The sequence below is a fragment of the Crinia signifera genome, chromosome 2 (assembly GCF_055691185.1).
Source record: "Crinia signifera chromosome 2, ASM5569118v1, whole genome shotgun sequence".
Classification (NCBI taxonomy): Eukaryota; Metazoa; Chordata; class Amphibia; order Anura; family Myobatrachidae; genus Crinia; species Crinia signifera.
This window is the reverse complement of record NC_139218.1, coordinates 266,956,484-266,976,204: the sequence shown is the minus strand read 5'-3', so window position 1 is coordinate 266,976,204 and position 19,721 is coordinate 266,956,484. Positions and strand designations below refer to the sequence as shown.

General features: G+C 44.3%; 1 protein-coding gene across 3 annotated transcripts in view; it reads left to right on the top strand.

Moving 5' to 3' along the window:
• Positions 1–19,721, top strand: part of GABRB3 (gamma-aminobutyric acid type A receptor subunit beta3) — a 357,556-nt gene that overhangs the window by 157,453 nt on the left and 180,382 nt on the right. The window contains exon 1 of one of the 3 annotated variants that reach the window (XM_083168570.1): positions 8,589–8,814. The exons of 1 other annotated variant lie outside the window; for it this stretch is intronic. In XM_083168570.1, the coding sequence (XP_083024696.1) occupies positions 8,684–8,814 (131 nt within the window). In that variant the 5' untranslated portion in view covers positions 8,589–8,683. Of the gene's footprint in view, positions 1–8,588; positions 8,815–19,721 lie in introns of those variants that run through there. One more of the 3 variants, XM_083168573.1, reaches the window with a different exon arrangement.

The following is a 19,721-nucleotide window of genomic DNA, read 5'->3' as shown; positions in this document are numbered from 1 at the left end:
TATATATATATATTACTAAAGGGGATATACTAAAAGTACTGTGTTTCATATATACACATCTGCACACACACCATACAGAATCTACACCCACCCCTCTTAGCCACTGTTGCTGCCTAGCTACCTTTGCTGCTGCTGTTGGATCCTGCAACTCCCGCAGCTTCAGAGTGCCTAGCTCATTCACTGAAGAATGCCTTCTGCAGTTGCCATAGTTGACGTCCTGCCATTGCTGCTTCCGAGTTATTGCCGCTGCTCAGTGTCTGCTGCTCCCCTTAGCCACCTGCTGTACTTTGCAAAGCATAGAGAGCTCATCAGCTCTCTCATCCTGAGAAGCTGCACCGGGTACGTGAAAGCAGCAGTACATTGGCAGCCCACAAAAATAACAAAAAGTTGGCCGATCAAGGGGATTTATGGGCACTTGGAAACCCCCCTTGCGTGCACCGCTGAGATAGACATAAGGATATCCTTACAAAGATATAAGGATCAAATAGGTTTTGAGGTAACAATATGGTTAAAAAAAGGGACAGATTAGATGGGCTAAATGGTTCTGAACTGCTGTCAAATTTTAGGTTTCTATGCTACCTTCATTATTTGTTGTTTCAGTATACAAAATGTGAAGTGGGAGTACACCTACTTTGGCTGTGTTGGTGCAATTTAAAACACTTCTTGTTATCCCCTGTATTGTATAAATTGGGAAGTGACCATGTTTGTCTTCCTAGGAGTGATAGTACAATGAACAAGGCTAACTCTACAGGTTTAAACAAAATAAGCAAACACAAATTAGTTAATAAGATCCCTTGTACCCAACTATATTAAAATTGGCATGTTATAGTATTGTTTTTTTTTTTTATTGGTTCTGGTCCCACATGGAAAATAACAGAAAAAAGTCCTGAAAAAAATGTAAAGCTCTAGGAAGAAAGAGGGCGATTCAGACCTCACCGGATCACGTGATTCAGATCTAATTAGATTTATTTTAGTGAGCCCACCCTCCTTCCTGTAGGACCAAATCAAATAATGAATATTCATGTTACTTAAATTAGTGTTTCTTAATGTGTAGTGGGCCCCAACCTGATGCCCATTATGAGGAAATATTCCTCTACAGTATACGCACTCATTTTAACTAAGGTGCACAAATTGAATGTACAAACAAATAGCACAGTGGTCCAGGGCAAATATCAGTGTCATCTTCCTGACAGTTATGGAATACATCGTCCTCAGGGCCGGCTCTACCACTAGGCAGCTTTAGGCATCTGCCTAGGGCGCCGGTATCTGGGGGGCGCCACCAAGTCTGCAAATCAAAAAATCAAGGATGTTAATGAGGATCCTTGTAGTATTTAATGCAGGCGGGGGCTGTGGAACTTCTAAGACCTCACCTCTATACTTTCCCTTGAGTCATACTTCCTACATTGCTGCCCCTTCTCCTTGTACTCTGTTGTGGGTGCAGAGGACCTCCTGGAAAAGCAGGGGACTTGGCCACCTTCCCAGGGGTGGGGGAGTAGGATGAAGTTATGCCTAGGGTGCTGAGAAGCCTTGCACGTGCCCTGATTGTCCTGCATAGCCATAGTTACCCACAAATAGACTAGGATCTCTACTCTTGACTCAGAAAAGTACATGACCTGCTGCATGTCCGGATCTGTATTTTGTTTAGGCTCTGAACTGGGACCACTGGGCAAGACTGGATGGGGCTGGAGATAACAAAGTTAAGGTTCATACACATTATGAGATTTTGGCTGTGTACAATTTAGACTATACAATTTCCCTAGAACTCCCAGGAGCCCAGAACCATTTAATCTTGGATATATTCACTTTCAGTTTTGACTATTGCCGATTTTGACTATACTTGAACACTAGATTGTATACACTATAGTCAAAATTGGATTGCCTGCAGAGTCTAATACTTTTTTGAGCATATCATCGATTTGTGCTAACTTTTCTTACGATTTTGACTATATAGTCAAAATCAGAAGTTCAAATTGCATTGTGTGTATGCACCTTTAATGGTATTATGAATTTTTTTTATATATAATATCACATGAGCTAATCTTACAGTATCAGAACTGAACAGTACTGGAAGTCAGAATGAAGGATTAAGCTGAGAGTAACTGATATCCTGTCCTGCAATGGAATTAGGCACTTACTGGAAATCCTTTCAATCAAGTGGCCAGGAGGAGGCTCTGCTGGTGAAGTAACTGCAAACACTTATGAGGGTAGGCACCCTGCTGGTGATGGATGGTATTCACAAACAGTATTAGTTGTGCACTCTGTAGGAGGTAATGGATGTGCACTCTGACTGAATAATGCATGCAGATGTAAGTTGTGTGCTCTGTAGGTTAAGAGTGATAATGCACACAGTTAACAGATGTGCAATTTGCAGGCTGAATGATAATGCATGCAGGTATTGGCTGTAAGAATAATTATCAGTCTGGAGTCTTTGCAAGCTGTAGATGAACAGCAGTGTGGGAACTGCTCAGGTATGCAGGCTAGGTGAAAAGGAAGCAGAGAACAGGAACTGATGAGCCTGAGGATACACAATGGAATGTGCCAGAGACAGTAGATTTAACAATCTAAACAAATTTCAGGAAGCAGTGCTGCTAATACTTAAACCAGGAAGTGGGAAGATACAAGTCTTAATGACAATGATGCAAGTGAAGGGTTTAAATAGGATGCACTGATTAGACATTGGTTCCTTTGGTCAGGTGGAATGTAACCTCTGTGATTGGGAGAAACCAGAGTCAGCTGGTCAATCCAATATGGCAGTGCCCAGGGCCAGGTTGACAAAGGGGCAGATGGCGCTACAACTTCAAGCCTCCACATAAAAATAAGCCCAGCATCATGACAACATGATGATGACTAAGCCACCAGTTGGCTAGATGTTAAAATTGTATCTCTATTTTCCACACAAAATGATGCATTTTTTAAATACTTTTACATATTTTATAATATATTGGGGCTAATAGAGTAGGGGTGTACATGCCTACATTGCACTGGCCACTCACACACAGCACTAGTCACACCCCCTCTGCTTCTCATCATTGAAATTCACAGGGTACTTTTTTCACAGGAGGGACCCATGTCTACCCATGTCATCAGTTGACATTCAACTTTTCCAAGTCAGCATGGTTGAGAAGGATATAATTTATTTGTCCATATCGGCCCACTTGTTCCTGTTTTTATTTACTTGTGAATTTTTATTTATTGTGACTGTTTTGAATAAACGACTTTTGGTGAGATTACCAGTTTGATGATGTATCGAAAGTAAAGAATCTGCTACATAAATATAGGGAATATTTCCCAGGTCAGTACTTGTCTTAAGAGCGTGACACTTGCTGTTTAAAAAGGAAGTTGGAGTAAAGATACCTTTATTGGCACATAGGGACTCATAGGTTCCCAGGTCATTAATGATACATAGAGATCTTTCCTCCCTCTTTCTTTTACCAATTTGAAGGTGAAGGATATGTTGTAAAGAAGCCTTTTCATGCACACAGAGAACAACACTCAGGTCAGTGTGGTTCCATGTGGACACCTTGAATCGGGAGTGGATAATTGGATATTGCTCCATCGACATTGATTGTATAGTTGTGATTAAACATAACAGCAACCTATATACATTTAATTGGTTCTATTGAGATCTGTTCTGGTATACTACTTCCCCCTTTTTTTGTTTGCATTTGTAGAGGAGTAGTGCTCCTGTGTAGATACTAAGCGGCAGATCTGAGAGGGCTGTTGTACCAAGAATTATCATATTGTAATACAAGTTCAGATGGAGTAACCCAAGTCCTGCCCCCCCTCCCTCATAGCAAAGAGCTGGGCAGTGGGAATAAAGATGAGAGGCTGCCACTGCAGCACAGCCTCTCACCACAGCCCAGCACATGCTGCTTTTTGCTGGGGAGAGAGAGGCAGCGGCAGCCTGTCTTCTCTCTTCCTGTGCGGGTGTGCAATCACACCTGCACCCCCACCAGCGTCTGACCATACAAGTTAGCTATTTTTTTTCTTACATGACATGACCACACCCCCTCCCAGTAGCCATGCCCCCTCCATTTTACCTGGCTTGGCCAACCTGTTGGCACCCCTGGCTCCATGGAGCATGCATGCTTTACTGTGGAGTCCTGTTGGTCTCCAGTTGTACAGAAACAGCATGTAATAACACTTTAAAAACCTTTATGCTAACCAATTTAGCTGGCAACACTAAGACTTACTATCTCCCTGTACTATTTGGTCTGTTCCCCTGTTTGATCATTGTTGACCAGCTTTTACCATCAATACAGTATGTGATAATCATCAATCGTAATCATTCTGCATGATCTTGCACCAACATAGGAGCCAATGCTGTATAAAATAATGCACCAACAGAGGAAGCAATACTAGATAAAATAATGCAAGAACTGTTTGCCTGGTGTAGCTAAATCTCAATAATGAAAACATAACAAAAAACAAATGAAATCCTTCTCCCTCTGGGAATGCTGGCTAATACAAAGGATTTTCCTGTCTACAAGATTGGGCAGATAAGTCAATTTCAGCATTAAATTAGAACGATCTCAGCTACTAGAAACAGACTGACAAGGTGTGAACTTCTTAATTAATTGATCCGGCAGCCTTTAATTTGCTAAGTCGAGATGAGTTCTAGCTCCTTGCCTTGACTGTATGCTGAGGCAGTTTGAGAAGGCAGACTGTTTGGGGTTAATGCAGAGTTGGTGGCATTAATTATAAATCAAAATAAATAAGAAAATGTTGTATTTCCACAAACGTGCATTCCAATATGCCAAATGCACTTTTTTTGTATTTCATTGCTGCCTTAATATCAAATATTACAGTTCCAACAATTATTACCATTGTCAAAATTTAGCAGATGCAAAAAATTGATTGTAACATTTTCTAATGAAGTGTGAATTTTCATACAGACAGGAACAGAGATGGATTAGGGCTGCAATACGGTAAATTCCAATTTGTGTTTTCAGCATCTGCATTCTCTCATGTTGCGCTATGTAAAAGAGCTGAATAACTGCCAAACCTCCCCAGAAGTCTGCAGCAGAGAAACAATCACCCACTCAGAGCCGGCTCTACCATTAGGCAGCTTTAGGCAGTTGACTAGGGTGCCGGCTCTGGTGGGCACCACCAAGTCTGTCTATCAAAAAATCAAGGCTGTCTTTGAGGATCCTTGTTGTACTTAATGCAGGCGTCTGCTCTGGAACGTCTAAGAACTCGGCTCCATACTTTCCCTTGAGGCATACTTCCCTACTTTGCTGTTCCCTCCTCCTTGTACTCTGTTGTGGATGGCAAAGGGAGGACTCCAGGGAAAGCAGGGGACTTGTCCACCATTCCTGGGGTGGGGCTGGGAGGACCAACCAATTTTTGTGAGCCTCCCTGCCATTCCAGAATGTTAGTCAAGTCTGCCTTTAGGTTGGAAAGTGGTTATTGATGGCAGTATGGGGGGGTGTGTGTGCAACAGGTTGAAGTTTTGCCTAGGGTTCTGAAAAGCCTTACACCGGCCCTGCACCCACTACATTGCATTGTTACCTGCTGCATTATATGAGGTAATTCACTCGATTCTGTGAAATAAGCAACTATATATTATATAATTATAATTTTATTTATTTAGCGCTCTATCTCCAATAGGACTCAAGGCGCTTAACAGATAGAATGAATGTACAGAACCAATACAGTACAGAAAAGCTTTTCATAAACAATACTTAAGGGAATAAAGGAAAGTAGTGTAGAGAACTGGACTCCCCTTTTTTGTTGCTTCCATACAGAGGCAGACAGAGAAACTCAAAAGGTGTAGTGACAAAAACAACATTGAACAATAGTGTACCTCCTATTTCTTTATAGAAATCTTTAAAAATGGATACTGTTAAAATACTGATTGGTTTAGCCTTATTTATTATGTATTAATTAAACTGAGATTGTTAACATATGCCCATTTTTATTACATTGCTAAAAATCCACTTCTTCACTGAAGTACAATATGGAATTGTTCCATTAAAAGTATACAACAAGCAAGACCCTAGAACCCCAAAGTCTGAGATGGGGCAAACATGGAGCCAGATGTACTAAGCTTGAAAAGTGATAAAATGGAAAGTGATAATCCACCAATCAGCTCCTATCTGTCATGTTACATGCTGTGTTTGAAAAATTACAGGTAGGAGCTGATTGGTTGGTGGTTTATCACTCTCCATTTTATCACTTTTTTCAAGCTTAGTACATCTGGCCCTAAATGTCATCTAGCATAGTGGAAATGGATGGTTACAGGAGAAATGAGCAGGGCCAGCGCTACCCACTCAGCGACGGATGCAAAGCAGGGAGGCGCCAGCCTAGAGAGGCGCTATCCCCCACTCTGCATCCCCGCTGATTTCTCTGCTCAGTTCCTGTTGGCTGCCGCTGCCTGTCAAAGCATAGCACAGGCAGGCAGCAGCTCCGCTAGCAAATTCTTCCACTAGTCCCACTTCCTAGTTTGAACGCAACGCAATAGAAACTGAAAAAAAAAACAGCCAGTGCCGCGGTTCCTGAAAAGGGGTGTGGCTAAATGGGGAATGGGTGAAGCTACACTGGAGAGGGTTTGTTTCCTGTATGTCACAGTGACAGAGGCACTGGCAGCCAAGCTTTATTAAGTAAGTGCGGACAATCAGTGAGAGAATGAGTCTGTGTGTGTTGGTGGGGCATTATTTGTAGAAGTGGTGCAGCTACTGGGAACATTGGGTCTGATTCTGGTTGACCCTCAAAGCTGCAATTTTCAGCTTTGTGGATCCTCTTAGCACCGCCCGGCACCCGTACGAGCGTCCACCTGCCCTCGCATGCTGAATTTCCCTGCAGGCATGCAAATGGTTGTTTCGTATAAATAGCCATTTGCAGCCTTGCGTGCGGGGGGCAAAATCATTTGATGGTTGCTGACCATCGATTGACTTTGCAAGTGCTCGAAGATGTAAGACACCTCTCTGGTGTCTTACATATGCGAACGCCTTGTACAGGAAGCGGGCATGCAGCTGACATCCTCTGACATCAGCTGCCAACTCCTGCACCCGTGTCACTGGTGAATTTCCATGGGAGCACCCATGAAACACTGGGCGTTCCCATTCGCCGTGCCTGCTCGCACACAGAGGCTGCACATGCCCATAAATACTTATGCGCATGCGTAGTCTCTAAAAATTGCTCCCCTGTGCGAACACGCAGTGGAGAGATTCAACTAGAATCACCCCCATTATGCGTGTAAACGGCACTGCTACGATGGGCATTATGCGTGTAAATGGCACTGCTACAATTGGCATAATGTGTGTAAATGTCGCTGCAACTGAGGGCATTATGTATGTAAAAGCGCTGCTACTGTAGGCATTATCTGTTTCAACTGCGCTGCTACTACAGACATTGGGGGGTATTCAATCTAGGATCATGGCTGTCGATCCCTGCCGTTTGTGGTCAGCCCGACAGCTGAACGACAGGCGGGATTCAATGTCCTGCCTGCCGATCAGCGCAAAGGGGGCGCGGCCACGAAAACGGCCATGGATTGTCGATCTGCGGCTGGGATCGTGACAATCCATCGGCAGCATTGAAGCGGGATCATGGCAGAACGGGCCCGACTTTAGAAGCTGTCGGGCGCGTTCTGCCGTGATCCCGCTTTAATGCTGTCGCTAAAGCGTGGAAGGTGCACGCATATAAAGTTGACTTTCAAGTCACTTACATATGCGTGCACGCTGGGAAGGAAATGGGTGGCACCCCCACACCCGTGTCATGGCCTCATTAGCATGAGAACGCCCACCACTACTACTGTGGGCATTACGTGCATAATGGACTCTGCTATTGCAGGCATTATAATGTCTATAATGGGTGCTACTATTGAGGCATTATGTGTATAAGCGATACTACTACTGTGGGTATTATGTATATACACAACACTACGACTGGGAATTATTTTGTGTATAAAGGATACTACTACTCTAGGCATATGTGTAAAGGGCACTATTGTGTAGTGTAATGTGAATAAGAAATTTTCTGGGAATGCCAGTGATACCACTGAAGCATCGCCCAGAAAATTTCTCGGATTGCCAGTGAAGGAGTTAATACATCTTTCCCTGAGTGTATTGTGTATTTGGGTGCTTGTGTTTCTGAGGGATGAATACTTGGTAAATTAAAACTGGTAAATTAAAACCGAATGAAAGTTGTTGTGCTTGCAGATTGGGATATGAAATAGTAGAAAGGTGTAGGTAGGTTAAAGTATTGGAATTATGTACATATATTACTAAGTATTATATTTATATCACAATTCAAGTATTAAGCTAGTAATAATTATCCCATTGTTGGCTGTTGCTCTTCTTTGCTTTCCTATACTGTGGGAATTGGGGTTTTGCAAGTATCATGTTACATTGTGTCACTAGGCTTATTGGTATGTTGCATAGGGTGGGAATAATGTAATTACAATTAGAATTTTATTTAGCTTAATAGTAAGTCCACAGATAATTGTATGAAAACTGTAAAATATAATGATAATGCTATTAGAGTGCCCCAGGTACCTTAACTCTTTTAAGCAGTGTGCACCATGAGATGGCAAAAGGGAAGGACATGTAAAAGGAAGAATGACAGTTGGCATGACAGTTTATGGGAAAATGACCTCCTGAGTATGTAGCTGGCGGAAACCAGTTGCCAGTGAGGAAGTCCATGTGTTGCATGGAGACTGCATGGCTGCCAGGAGCCGTATCAGATGAGAGGCCCAGAACAGCGGATAAGAGGCAGGAGGATAGAGCAACCCATCCTCCTTCTATATAAAGAAAGATCAGACCGAGCAGTCAATTGCTGTGACTTTGGCCAGTATCTGCAGGGGCAGGTCTGTAGGTCTGTATCCCACTCATTGTATAGATATTGCGGAGCAGGACTCTAATCTCAGCAGCAGTCTATGCTTAGTACTGCCAGAGGCTGTCTTCCAATAGCCAAAATCAAGAGTTAGGGAGACCTCACTTAGGGGGTTATTCTGGTTGGTGCGGCCAAACGTGCGTACGTTCCATATTAACGTACGCTCTCCGTACGCGGCCGTTGAGGTTAAGTCCACCCACAAATCTGCCGCATACGTACGGCCAGAAACAACGTCGAAGGGGAGTGGCGTACAATTGAGCGTACGCCAACGTACACGGACGGATCAGCCCTTAGACTCCGACAACTGGCGTACAACAGAGCGTACGCCCCCGTTTACGGACGTCTCTCGTCCGTCTTCCCACCGACTTCTTGTGGCTATCTGAGCGTACGCCACCGTGCACGGATGGGTCTCTATTGTTTTCAATGGAAAACTCAGCGTATGTCACCGCTCATGAGAGTGAGCGTACGTCCGTGCACGCTGGCATACCCTTCACATATATGGACCTGCAAATCAAGCCTTTCAACTATGATTAAGGCAATTAAATGAATTATTCTAATTGTTATTCAATTATTGTTTTATATTACCTCAATTGTCTACCTTAATGAACACCCTAATAAAAATACATTTTAACCCTCCTTACATGTATATTTATTATGTTCTAATGTTGCATTTTAATCACTATCTATGTGTCCCCACATTGCTGTTACTTTTAGATCAACTTATGTTGATGTTACAGTGAAAACGTTGACACATGTCGACTTTTGTAGATTGAGTGTGCTACTGTGTAAAGTCTATGAAAGCACGTAGTGAATGTGTATAACTGTTTAACAAATACCTACCTTAGCATATATAAGCAGGTCTTAAAAAGATTCTTACCTTAAATTAAACAAACCTTTAAATGTAGAGAAGTATAGAAAGATAAGCTTCCAAGGTGTTTTAGTGCTGTGTGTGGCTTGCAGGTAGTGAAATAATGGTTTGGACTTAATAGACTGCAGCATTGCTTATTACATTCAGGTGTATGTGTTTGAGTAGTAATCAGCGTAAATTAGCAAACCCAGGCGCACGCTGTCATGCGGTATCTGTAGGGGTGGTCTGAGGTGGCGGTTGGCGGCCGCCTGTTTTGTGTCCGAAATGAACGGTGCTTTAGCCGATCGTGCGGTAGTAGCACCGTTCATTTTTGGTGCACATCCCCGTGTACGCCCATGTTTACGCCCATTTTCCCTCATTATTTCGGCCGCTCCCCTCAACACGCCCCTATGCCGCCCCCAATGCCCGTACTCTTGCGTACAGGTTTTTTCGCACGGAGAGACCCGTCCGTAAGCGTTGTGGAGTGTTCGCGCCTGCGCATTGGAGATGGTATGCATGCGCAGATCATTAAAAACCCCGGAACGTACGCGTACGGCCCGCCCGCACCAACCAGAATAAGGCCCTTAAACTGGAGACACAGTTAAAGAAGTATCTGTTCAATTTGTATGGTGGAAACGAAATATCTGGTCATTTATAGGGGCATATGAGAATCAAAAATAAGTTCCCAAATGTAGGAAAACAGACAATGGTCATTCAGAAAAATTGATTAAATTTGATTTTACAAATGTATATAAACAATCATTTTTGTCTGTTTTCCAGCATTTGGGAGTGAATGGCTGATTGTCATATGCTCCAATACAATACAGATTTTTGTTCCCACCATACAGATTGGTAGTGTGTACCCACCTGAAGCCGTATTGAACTTTTCACTCATTCTGAGCAGTAACAGTAACTCAGTATATGTAAAGCAGAATATTTCACATACAATTTATGGATAGATCCTCCTAATTACACAGAGATTACGCAATAAGGGATTACAATCTTTGTTATAAGAAGGAAAAAAGTGGTGTTGAACAGTCTGTTAGGGGTGATGTATCAAACCTTTGAGAGATAAATGTTACAGTAGCATCACTTTTTACAAGAACATTGATTAAATGAAACATGCTGGGAGGGAGGCTTTAAGTCCCTTTATCACCCTATTGTATTAAAAGTGGTAGGCTCACATATATCCAAGTGGTGGGCTCACATACAGTATATCCAAGTGGTGGGCTCACATATATCCAAGTGGTGGGCTCACATAAACATTATGGTATGGTGGGCACACTGATTAACAGACATTAAATTACAGAGAAGTAATGGAGTCCAGGCATAGTGAAATATATCCCTAAAACTGGCTACAAATAATTAAGAAGCCCATTGGTTCTTATTGTCTTATGATAACTTGTGGCCACCTGGCAATGTTACCCCCATGCTACAGAAAACAAACATTTTCAGTATATTCAGTGTTGGGTGTCACCCATAATGACAGCTAAAACCGAATGGGCACCCCTACTACTAAAAATATGTGGTCCAATATTACTGTAGCTATTGTGATCACCAGGCAATATTGGTGAGTTACTACTAATATAAGTGGCCATGGACTTTTAAAACATACAATATACCATGTTGCATCATATTTGTATTACAAAAAATAAATATATATTTTTTGACTGGCCTACTAAGAGAGCTTCTACCCAGAGCCCCATGTAGGAGGAATCTTCATAGTTACATATGCATGCCAACAGAATGTCTTTAGGTGGTAGTGGGGCAGATGTATTAAGCCTTAATAAGAGATACATTCAAGGGCCAATCAGCTCATAACTGCCATGTTACAGGCTATGTTTGAAAAAAGTCAGTAAGGAGCTGATTGACTGGACGTTTATCTCTCTTTAGTACCCTTGCATTTATCTCTTGTTGAGGCTTAATACATCTGCCCCATTGAGTGGGGAAAGCACATACACCTCCAGATAGCACTGGGGAGGCTGCTTGCCCACTCTAGAGCTGAATTGCCAGGACTAGTATTAAAGTCAATGTTATCCCCCTCTGAAGATTGAGGAATAGAACTAAAGATGACAAGGCTGCAGCTGTTTCCCATGTTATTATGGCTTGGTAGACTTCTGTAACCTTTTTCTCACTGTTGACAGAATTATGCAAAGTAAACTGGAGACTAAATACCATAAAAGGACAAGCTCGTACCTACATATGTACGAATGCTACTTGTTATAGTGAAGAAAAGTGAGCCAGTTCATGAAGTAAAAAAGTTGGATAACTTTGCTGCAATTATGATGATCTTAATATTCAGGGAAGCCATCACAGTCTGTAATTAAACTTTCAAGAAACTATGTTATATAGCATAACAATAGACCCAAAGGGAGACATTTATTAAGATTGAATGGGTACGGATGCACCCATTCATACCCATTTAATATAATATACGGCCGGGACCCGGTGCCCGGTAAATTTACAATCAGCCAAATTCGTGTGATGTAATGTTTTTATGACGGCAGCTTCAGCCGAATTTGGCTTCACGAAAGAAAACACCATCGACACCATCGATAGAACTCGTCCGTAAATGGCCATAGAGATCTTTTGATCAGCAAATTTACAATCATTTGTACTGCTGTATTCGGCTACAAATTCAGCAGTAAATACACCTCATTTTCCAATGCGTATTTGGCTGTAGCATGCACAGATTAATATGATCTGACCACGATGCTTTGTAAATAAGACTGGAGTTGAGAAACCCAACTTAATGTGATGAAACAGAATGTGTCTCCAAAAGAAATGTCAAGTACAGTAATTGACCTTGCCAGAATCCCTATGACATGCGCCCCTATGTGCCAACCAAACCAGAATGGTCTACTTTTGTTTTGGGTGACCCAGAACATTGGGTATCACTTTTTTATTGGATGTGCTATATATTTGTTAACTAAAGCATTTCTTAAAATAAAAATGTTAAACTATATAAATGATCAATAATGATAATTGCACCTTGGATGGCTAATTCTTTTTTTTTTAATGGCATTGATCGCTGTCTTTTATTATCCTCTTTCCATTTACGCTTCCTTCATCACCTCTACATTGTAAAAAATTTTTACATTTTCTTATTCATTTCAAAACCATTTCACAAACATGTACATATATATATGCTAATCACGTTTGCATTTATTTTTACTTATAAATAATATAATTATTATTAAGTAACATTTTTTTTTATTTCCAACTGTTTTTTAAATTAAATTAACAATTGTTAAACAGGTACAATCAGATAAAGTAAATTCAAATTTAAATTGTATACAGTAAGTTTACAATCATTGTATACAAGAAGCAGAATAAAGTCCTATAAATCATCAAAAAGTTGTCATAGCTTTTAGACTTTTATCGTAAAATTCTTGTAATAAATTGCTGGAAGAAAAAAAAAAAACATTATGAGATAAAATAAATATATGGAGAGAGGGGCACACAGAAGGAGGTTAGCAGGTCCAAGAGGTACATGAAGGGCGAGAATTTGAGATTTAAGTGAAAGCACCATGGGCCTTATTCTGGTTGGTGCGTTCATTTCCGTATACTTTCGGATGCCGTTTTTTAGCCGTCTACGCATGCGCGGGGAACACTATGCGCATGTGCCACGCATGGTCTACGTACTTGTACTCACTAATACCGCACAGAAATGTGCACCGCAATCATTTGTGAAATATGGGCGTATTATGGGCGTCATTCGGAATGACACAGGGGCGTACTTTCAAAGTGGGCTAAACTGGGCGGAAACATGGACGGACACGGGGGAGTGCACTTATTTTGGTAGGCGTGTATTCGGACAGCACACCGAATGCACGCGAACAAAAAGGCAAGAAATATGCGGTGTCCATAAGCAAGTATTACTTTGCGGACACCACTCGGTCATGCGCTAGGCAATCGGAACGCCTAATCACTACAACCAATGTCAGGTGAACACAATACAATCCACTCCTTTACTCATTCCTTGTTAATTACACGCTTGTCACTGCTTCAATTGGAACCATTGCAGCTTAAATGGAACATTACTAAACACACACATATATGCAGCACTTTTCACACACTTTTACACTGCAAATAATGAACACAACTTAATAGTAATATATATGGTCGACGAGTATTAGATCGACGGTGTTTTGGACGAAGCCGTTAGTCAGACTGTACGGTTTTATCGAAAGTGTATAGATAGACAGTAGCATATGGTCGATCATAGTTAGATCGAAATATGCAAGGTCTTATGGCAGAAAGGTAGACCGCTATTAGGTCGACCTGTATCTAGGTCGACCGCATTTTTATCGACAAGTACAAGGTCGTTAATCGCTAGGTCGTCCGCTATTAGGTTGACCGGTAAATATTTCGACCGTTTCAAGGTCGAAAATTACAAGGTCGATCAACAATAGGTGGACCGCTATAAGGTCAACAAGTGCAAAGTCAACTGTTTATAATTTGAGCACATTTAGGACGCCTTACACAAGGTTCACCGTTAATAGGTTGACACATAAACCACGTTGTACAGCAGTATTCTCACGTGGCACCACAAGTGCCACAATGACCTGGCACTGCTTAGCGCTGCACACCCCCATTACACCGTCACCCATGAAGCTCTCCACCCCTGGGATCCCTCCATCTCCCTAGCTGCACCCATTAAATACGGCACACCTATTGCCAGCTAAATGCAGACTCCCCAAGTCTCCCCATAGAGTCACACAGCCTCCCGTCTACATTTAGAAGCTCAACTCCACTCTAGCGCATTGCCGGGCCCTATCATGACTGCGGCGCCCAGTAGGCAGCTGCCCAGGGTGCCGGGATCTCGGGGGGCGCTAAAGTCTGCCTATCAAATATTCTAGGATTTCTGTGGAGGATCCCTGTTGTACTTAATGCAGCTGGCTGCTGTGGAACCTCTGAGACCTCCCCCACACTTTCCCTAGAGGCATACTTCCCTACTTTGGTGCCTAAGAAGACTTATACCGGCCCTTGTGGCACCACAAGTACCACAATGACCTGGCACTGCTCAGCGCTGCACACCCCCATTACACTGTCACCCATGAAGCTCTCCACCCCTGGGATCCCTCCATCTCCCTAGCTGCACCCAATAAATACGTCACCCCTAAGCACCCCTATACCTGACTAAATCCAGACTCCCCAAAGTCACACAGCCTCCCGTCTACATGTAGACCTCAGCTCCACGCTAGTTGATAGCGCTCTGTTATTACTTGTAGTGCCACGGAACGCAGGGTGTCGCTGATGTACGCCAATTACACAAATAGGATATAAAGGTGTGTTAGACCAATGCAATGTGGTTGCACACATGTCTGCATCTCTATCTGAGGAAGAGCAGGAGTGGCAGGACCTATTTGCCCGCATGGACTCCAGCACCACCTATGTCCCCATCAACCCAGACCAGCCATTGGGGGAAGAGCAGTCAGATGGGCCATCTACATCAGGCCAATCGGCAGCTGGCCCATCTTCAGCCTCAGCAGAATCATTGGGAACACAGCAGGTGGCTTCCCAACAGAGTACCTGGCCAGCACTTCGAGTACAGCGACAGGTGGCCGTGGCCGTGGCTGTGGCAGTGGCGGTGCCAGTGGTCGTGGCCGAAATAGGGCAACAGAGGAACCAACCACCAGAAACATGGCATACGAACCGCAGGAGCTTGCCATCCTGGTGCCCCGCGCACGGGATTGGATCGAGTGTCCACAGGACCGGTTGACACACACAAGAAGATGGAAGATCTGGGAGGACATAATGGCGGAGATTAATGCGGTGGCTCCACAAGTTCGTGAGACGGAGCACGTTAAGAAGAGGCAAGTTCATGTGTGTTACATTTGAGCAGTACAAGACCAGTAATGTTTACATTAGATATTAGATGGAGTTGGTCAATGGGCGGTCACGTTGCTTGGAGGCACAGACATGTTTGCCATGTCATTGAATTGATAGTTATTGTAGGGTGAGTGTGAGTGTATCTTCTAAGGGTTGCTTTTCAAATTTAATATAATCTAAGTTTGGTGTCATGAGGCACATGTTGTATTATGTTGCAGATTGCACTGGGTGCTACAGCAAACATGAGGAGTGACATGTATTAGAGAAGCGGTCATCTATTAGAATGAACTTAGGTCTACAGTCATTAGGTCGACCCCACTAGGTCGACTGGCAGGAAGGACGACCTGATTTAAGGTCGACATGGGCCAAGGTCGACATGACTTAAGGTCGAATTTGCATAAAGGTCGACATGAGGAAGGTCGACTGGTCATGATTTCGACATGGGGTTTTTCACTGTTTTTTGAGTCGACATGTGCCGACAGGCGGTATTTCATGCCCTACCATCCACTAGGCCGTGGAGGAGGTTATTAAAGCTGTGGCGAGCGAAGCGAGCCACCGTGCCCGAAGCATTGCGAGCGAAGCGAGCGATGCGAGGGTCCGATCCTCATTGCCAACTGTGTCCATGTCGACTGTGTCGACATTCGGATAAAAAAACAGTGAAAAACCCATGTCGACCTTATGACCAGTCGACCTTCCTCATGTCGACCTTTATGTAAAATCGACCTTAAGTCATGTCGACCTTGGCCCATGTCGACCTTAAATCAGGTCGATCTTCCTGCCAGTCAACCTAATGGGGTCGACCTAATGACTGTAGACCTAAGTTCATTCTGACAGATGTACCGATTGGTATGTAGTACAAATGACAATACCCATTCCATATGTAAATCCAGTCCACCACTTAGGCAATAGTAATCAGTGCTAGCATCCAGAGTAAAGGGTAGAGGGGAAAAAACAGGCTTTCCATGTAGTATGTACGCATGTATGTATAGCTGTATGTGTCATATATATAGTTATATATGTGTACAGTATATATGGTCGATCTTCCTGCCAGTCTACCTAATGGGGTCGACCTAATGACTGTAGACCTAAGTTCATTCTGACAGATGTACCGATTCCATGTATTATTATGTAAACTTTGATTGCAGGTGGCACGACTTCAAAACGAACCTCAAGAAAAAATTGACCCAGCGGTGGGAACACAGCCACACCTCTGGGGCTGGCCCCATGCCAACAAAGCTGCAGCTCACCCCCCTGGAAGAGATGGCCGAGTGCTGCATTGCAGTCGAGGAGGTCCGGGGGGTGAGCACCATGGACAGCGAGGCCCCAGCGGAAGTCATGGCTTCTTTGCTTGAAGGTAATTATTTGCCATGCCATAAGTAGCTGGTTCTAATTTTGCATGGAATGTGTTGTAATTGTAATGTTCTCTTTCACCAGCATCCCCACCCCATTCTTGGTCAAGAATCTCTTGAGGAGGTTGAGGAGTCTGTGCCACCTGCCACCAGTACCAGGCCCCTGCAGCAGCAGCCACTGACCGCGGCTGAATTGGCCACGTGGGGGCAGGTGCTTGGCAATATTCAGCAGCAGGGAGAGTCGGCATCAGAGCGGGTGCGTAGGACCGAGGAGGTGTTGCAGGGTTTGGTCAGCAGCCAGCAGACTATCGCTGTGAGCCTGCAGGCTATGGCTGCCAGCCAGCAATCAATTGCTGCTAGCCTGCAGGTGCTGGCTGATCAAGCCCTGCGGCAAAATGACCTCCTCCTCCACCATAATGAGCTTATGGTGGAGCTAGTTGCCAGCAATAGGGTCCTATTGTCATTCGTTTCTGGTGCATTCCCACCATCAGCACTCCCTGCTGCCAGAGGGGGAAGACGATCCACCCCATCCCCAGCATCTGCTCCACCTGGCCCACCATCTGACCGTGGCCGTGGCAGAAGAGCTGCTGCACGTGGCAAGGAGCCTGGCAGGGGCAAACGTGCCCGCAGATGAACTTGTGTCCGCATTAATCTCCACCCTTATGTCTTCCCAAATCATTCATTGAGCTGTGTGTGTCAGCTTCCTGTGTCCAATTCCGTGCAGAGGGTACCCACATTTGCCCTCGGTTCGAATGTCTTGTTTGGTTCCCCTGTTGCCCTCTTTCGGCTACCATTACTGTCTGCTGTACTTGAAGTGTTGGTGCTATACTTTTGTTGTGAAGCCACCTGATGTGTTCCTAATGATTCTGCTGCGGCTATGTATGTCTAGAATACATGTATTTATTATATATTATTTAATTTTCTTCCTGCTATGCTACCTTTTATTTTGTGGCGATTTCTAATTTATTTTATAAGTTCATTTAATAAATGTCTTTTTGTTGCCCCCAAATGTGTGGTTTAATTGATACAAAACCCAGTCAGGGTTGAAGTGGCCTGCAGAGGGAACTAGGTATTAGGCTGTTCACTTGAATTATACATTATATATATATATATATATATATATATATATATATATATATATATATATATATATATATATATATATATATATAGGGGTGGAGAGCTTCATGGGTGACAGTGTAATGGGTGTTTGCAGCGCTGCACAGTGCCAGGTCATTCTGGCACTTGTAGTGCCACAGTAATAACAGAGCCCGGCAAAGCGCTATCAACTAGCGTGGAGCTGAGGTCTACATGTAGACGGGAGGCTGTGTGACTTTGGGGAGTCTGGATTTAGTCAGGTATAGGGGTGCTTAGGGGTGACGTATTTATTGGGTGCAGCTAGGGAGATGGAGGGATCCCAGGGGTGGAGAGCTTCATGGGTGACAGTGTAATGGGTGTTTGCAGCGCTGCACAGTGCCAGGTCATTCTGGCACTTGTAGTGCCACAGTAATGATAGAGCCTGGCAAAGCGCTATCAACTAGCGTGGAATGAGCTTCTAAATGTAGACGGGAGGCTGTGTGACTCTATGGGGAGACTTGGGGAGTCTGCATTTAGCCGGCAATAGGTGTGCCGTATTTAATGGGTGAAGCTAGGGAGATGGAGGGATCCCAGGGGTGGAGAGCTTCATGGGTGACGGTGTAATGGGGGTGTGCAGCGCTGAGCAGTGCCAGGTCATTGTGGTACTTGTGGTGCCACAAGGGCCGTTATAAGTCTTCTTAGGCACCAAAGTAGGGAAGTATGCCTCTAGGGAAAGTGTGGGGGAGGTCTCAGAGGTTCCAGAGCAGCCAGCTGCATTAAGTACAACAGGGATCCTCCACAGAAATCCTAGAATATTTGATAGGCAGACTTTAGCGCCCCCCGAGATCCCAGCACCCTGGGCAGCTGCCTACTGGGCGCCGCAGACATGATAGGGCCCGGCAATGCGCTAGAGTGGAGTTGAGCTTCTAAATGTAGACGGGAGGCTGTGTGACTCTATGGGGAGACTTGGGGAGTCTGCATTTAGCCGGCAATAGGTGTGCCGTATTTAATGGGTGAAGCTAGGGAGATGGAGGGATCCCAGGGGTGGAGAGCTTCATGGGTGACAGTGTAATGGGTGTTTGCAGCGCTGCACAGTGCCAGGTCATTCTGGCACTTGTAGTGCCACAGTAATGATAGAGCCTGGCAAAGCGCTATCAACTAGCGTGGAATGAGCTTCTAAATGTAGACGGGAGGCTGTGTGACTCTATGGGGAGACTTGGGGAGTCTGCATTTAGCCGGCAATAGGTGTGCCGTATTCAATGGGTGAAGCTAGGGAGATGGAGGGATACCAGGGGTGGAGAGCTTCATGGGTGACGGTGTAATGGGGGTGTGCAGCGCTGAGCAGTGCCAGGTCATTGTGGTACTTGTGGTGCCACAAGGGCCGGTATAAGTCTTCTTAGGCACCAAAGTAGGGAAGTATGCCTCTAGGGAAAGTGTGGGGGAGGTCTCAGAGGTTCCACAGCAGCCAGCTGCATTAAGTACAACAGGGATCCTCCACAGAAATCCTAGAATATTTGATAGGCAGACTTTAGCGCCCCCCGAGATCCCGGCACCCTGGGCAGCTGCCTACTGGGCGCCGCAGTCATGATAGGGCCCCGCAATGCGCTAGAGTGGAGTTGAGCTTCTAAATGTAGACGGAAGGCTGTGTGACTCTATGGGGAGACTTGGGGAGTCTGCATTTAGCCGGCAATAGGTGTGCCGTATTTAATGGGTGAAGCTAGGGAGATGGAGGGATCCCAGGGGTGGAGAGCTTCATGGGTGACGGTGTAATGGGGGTGTGC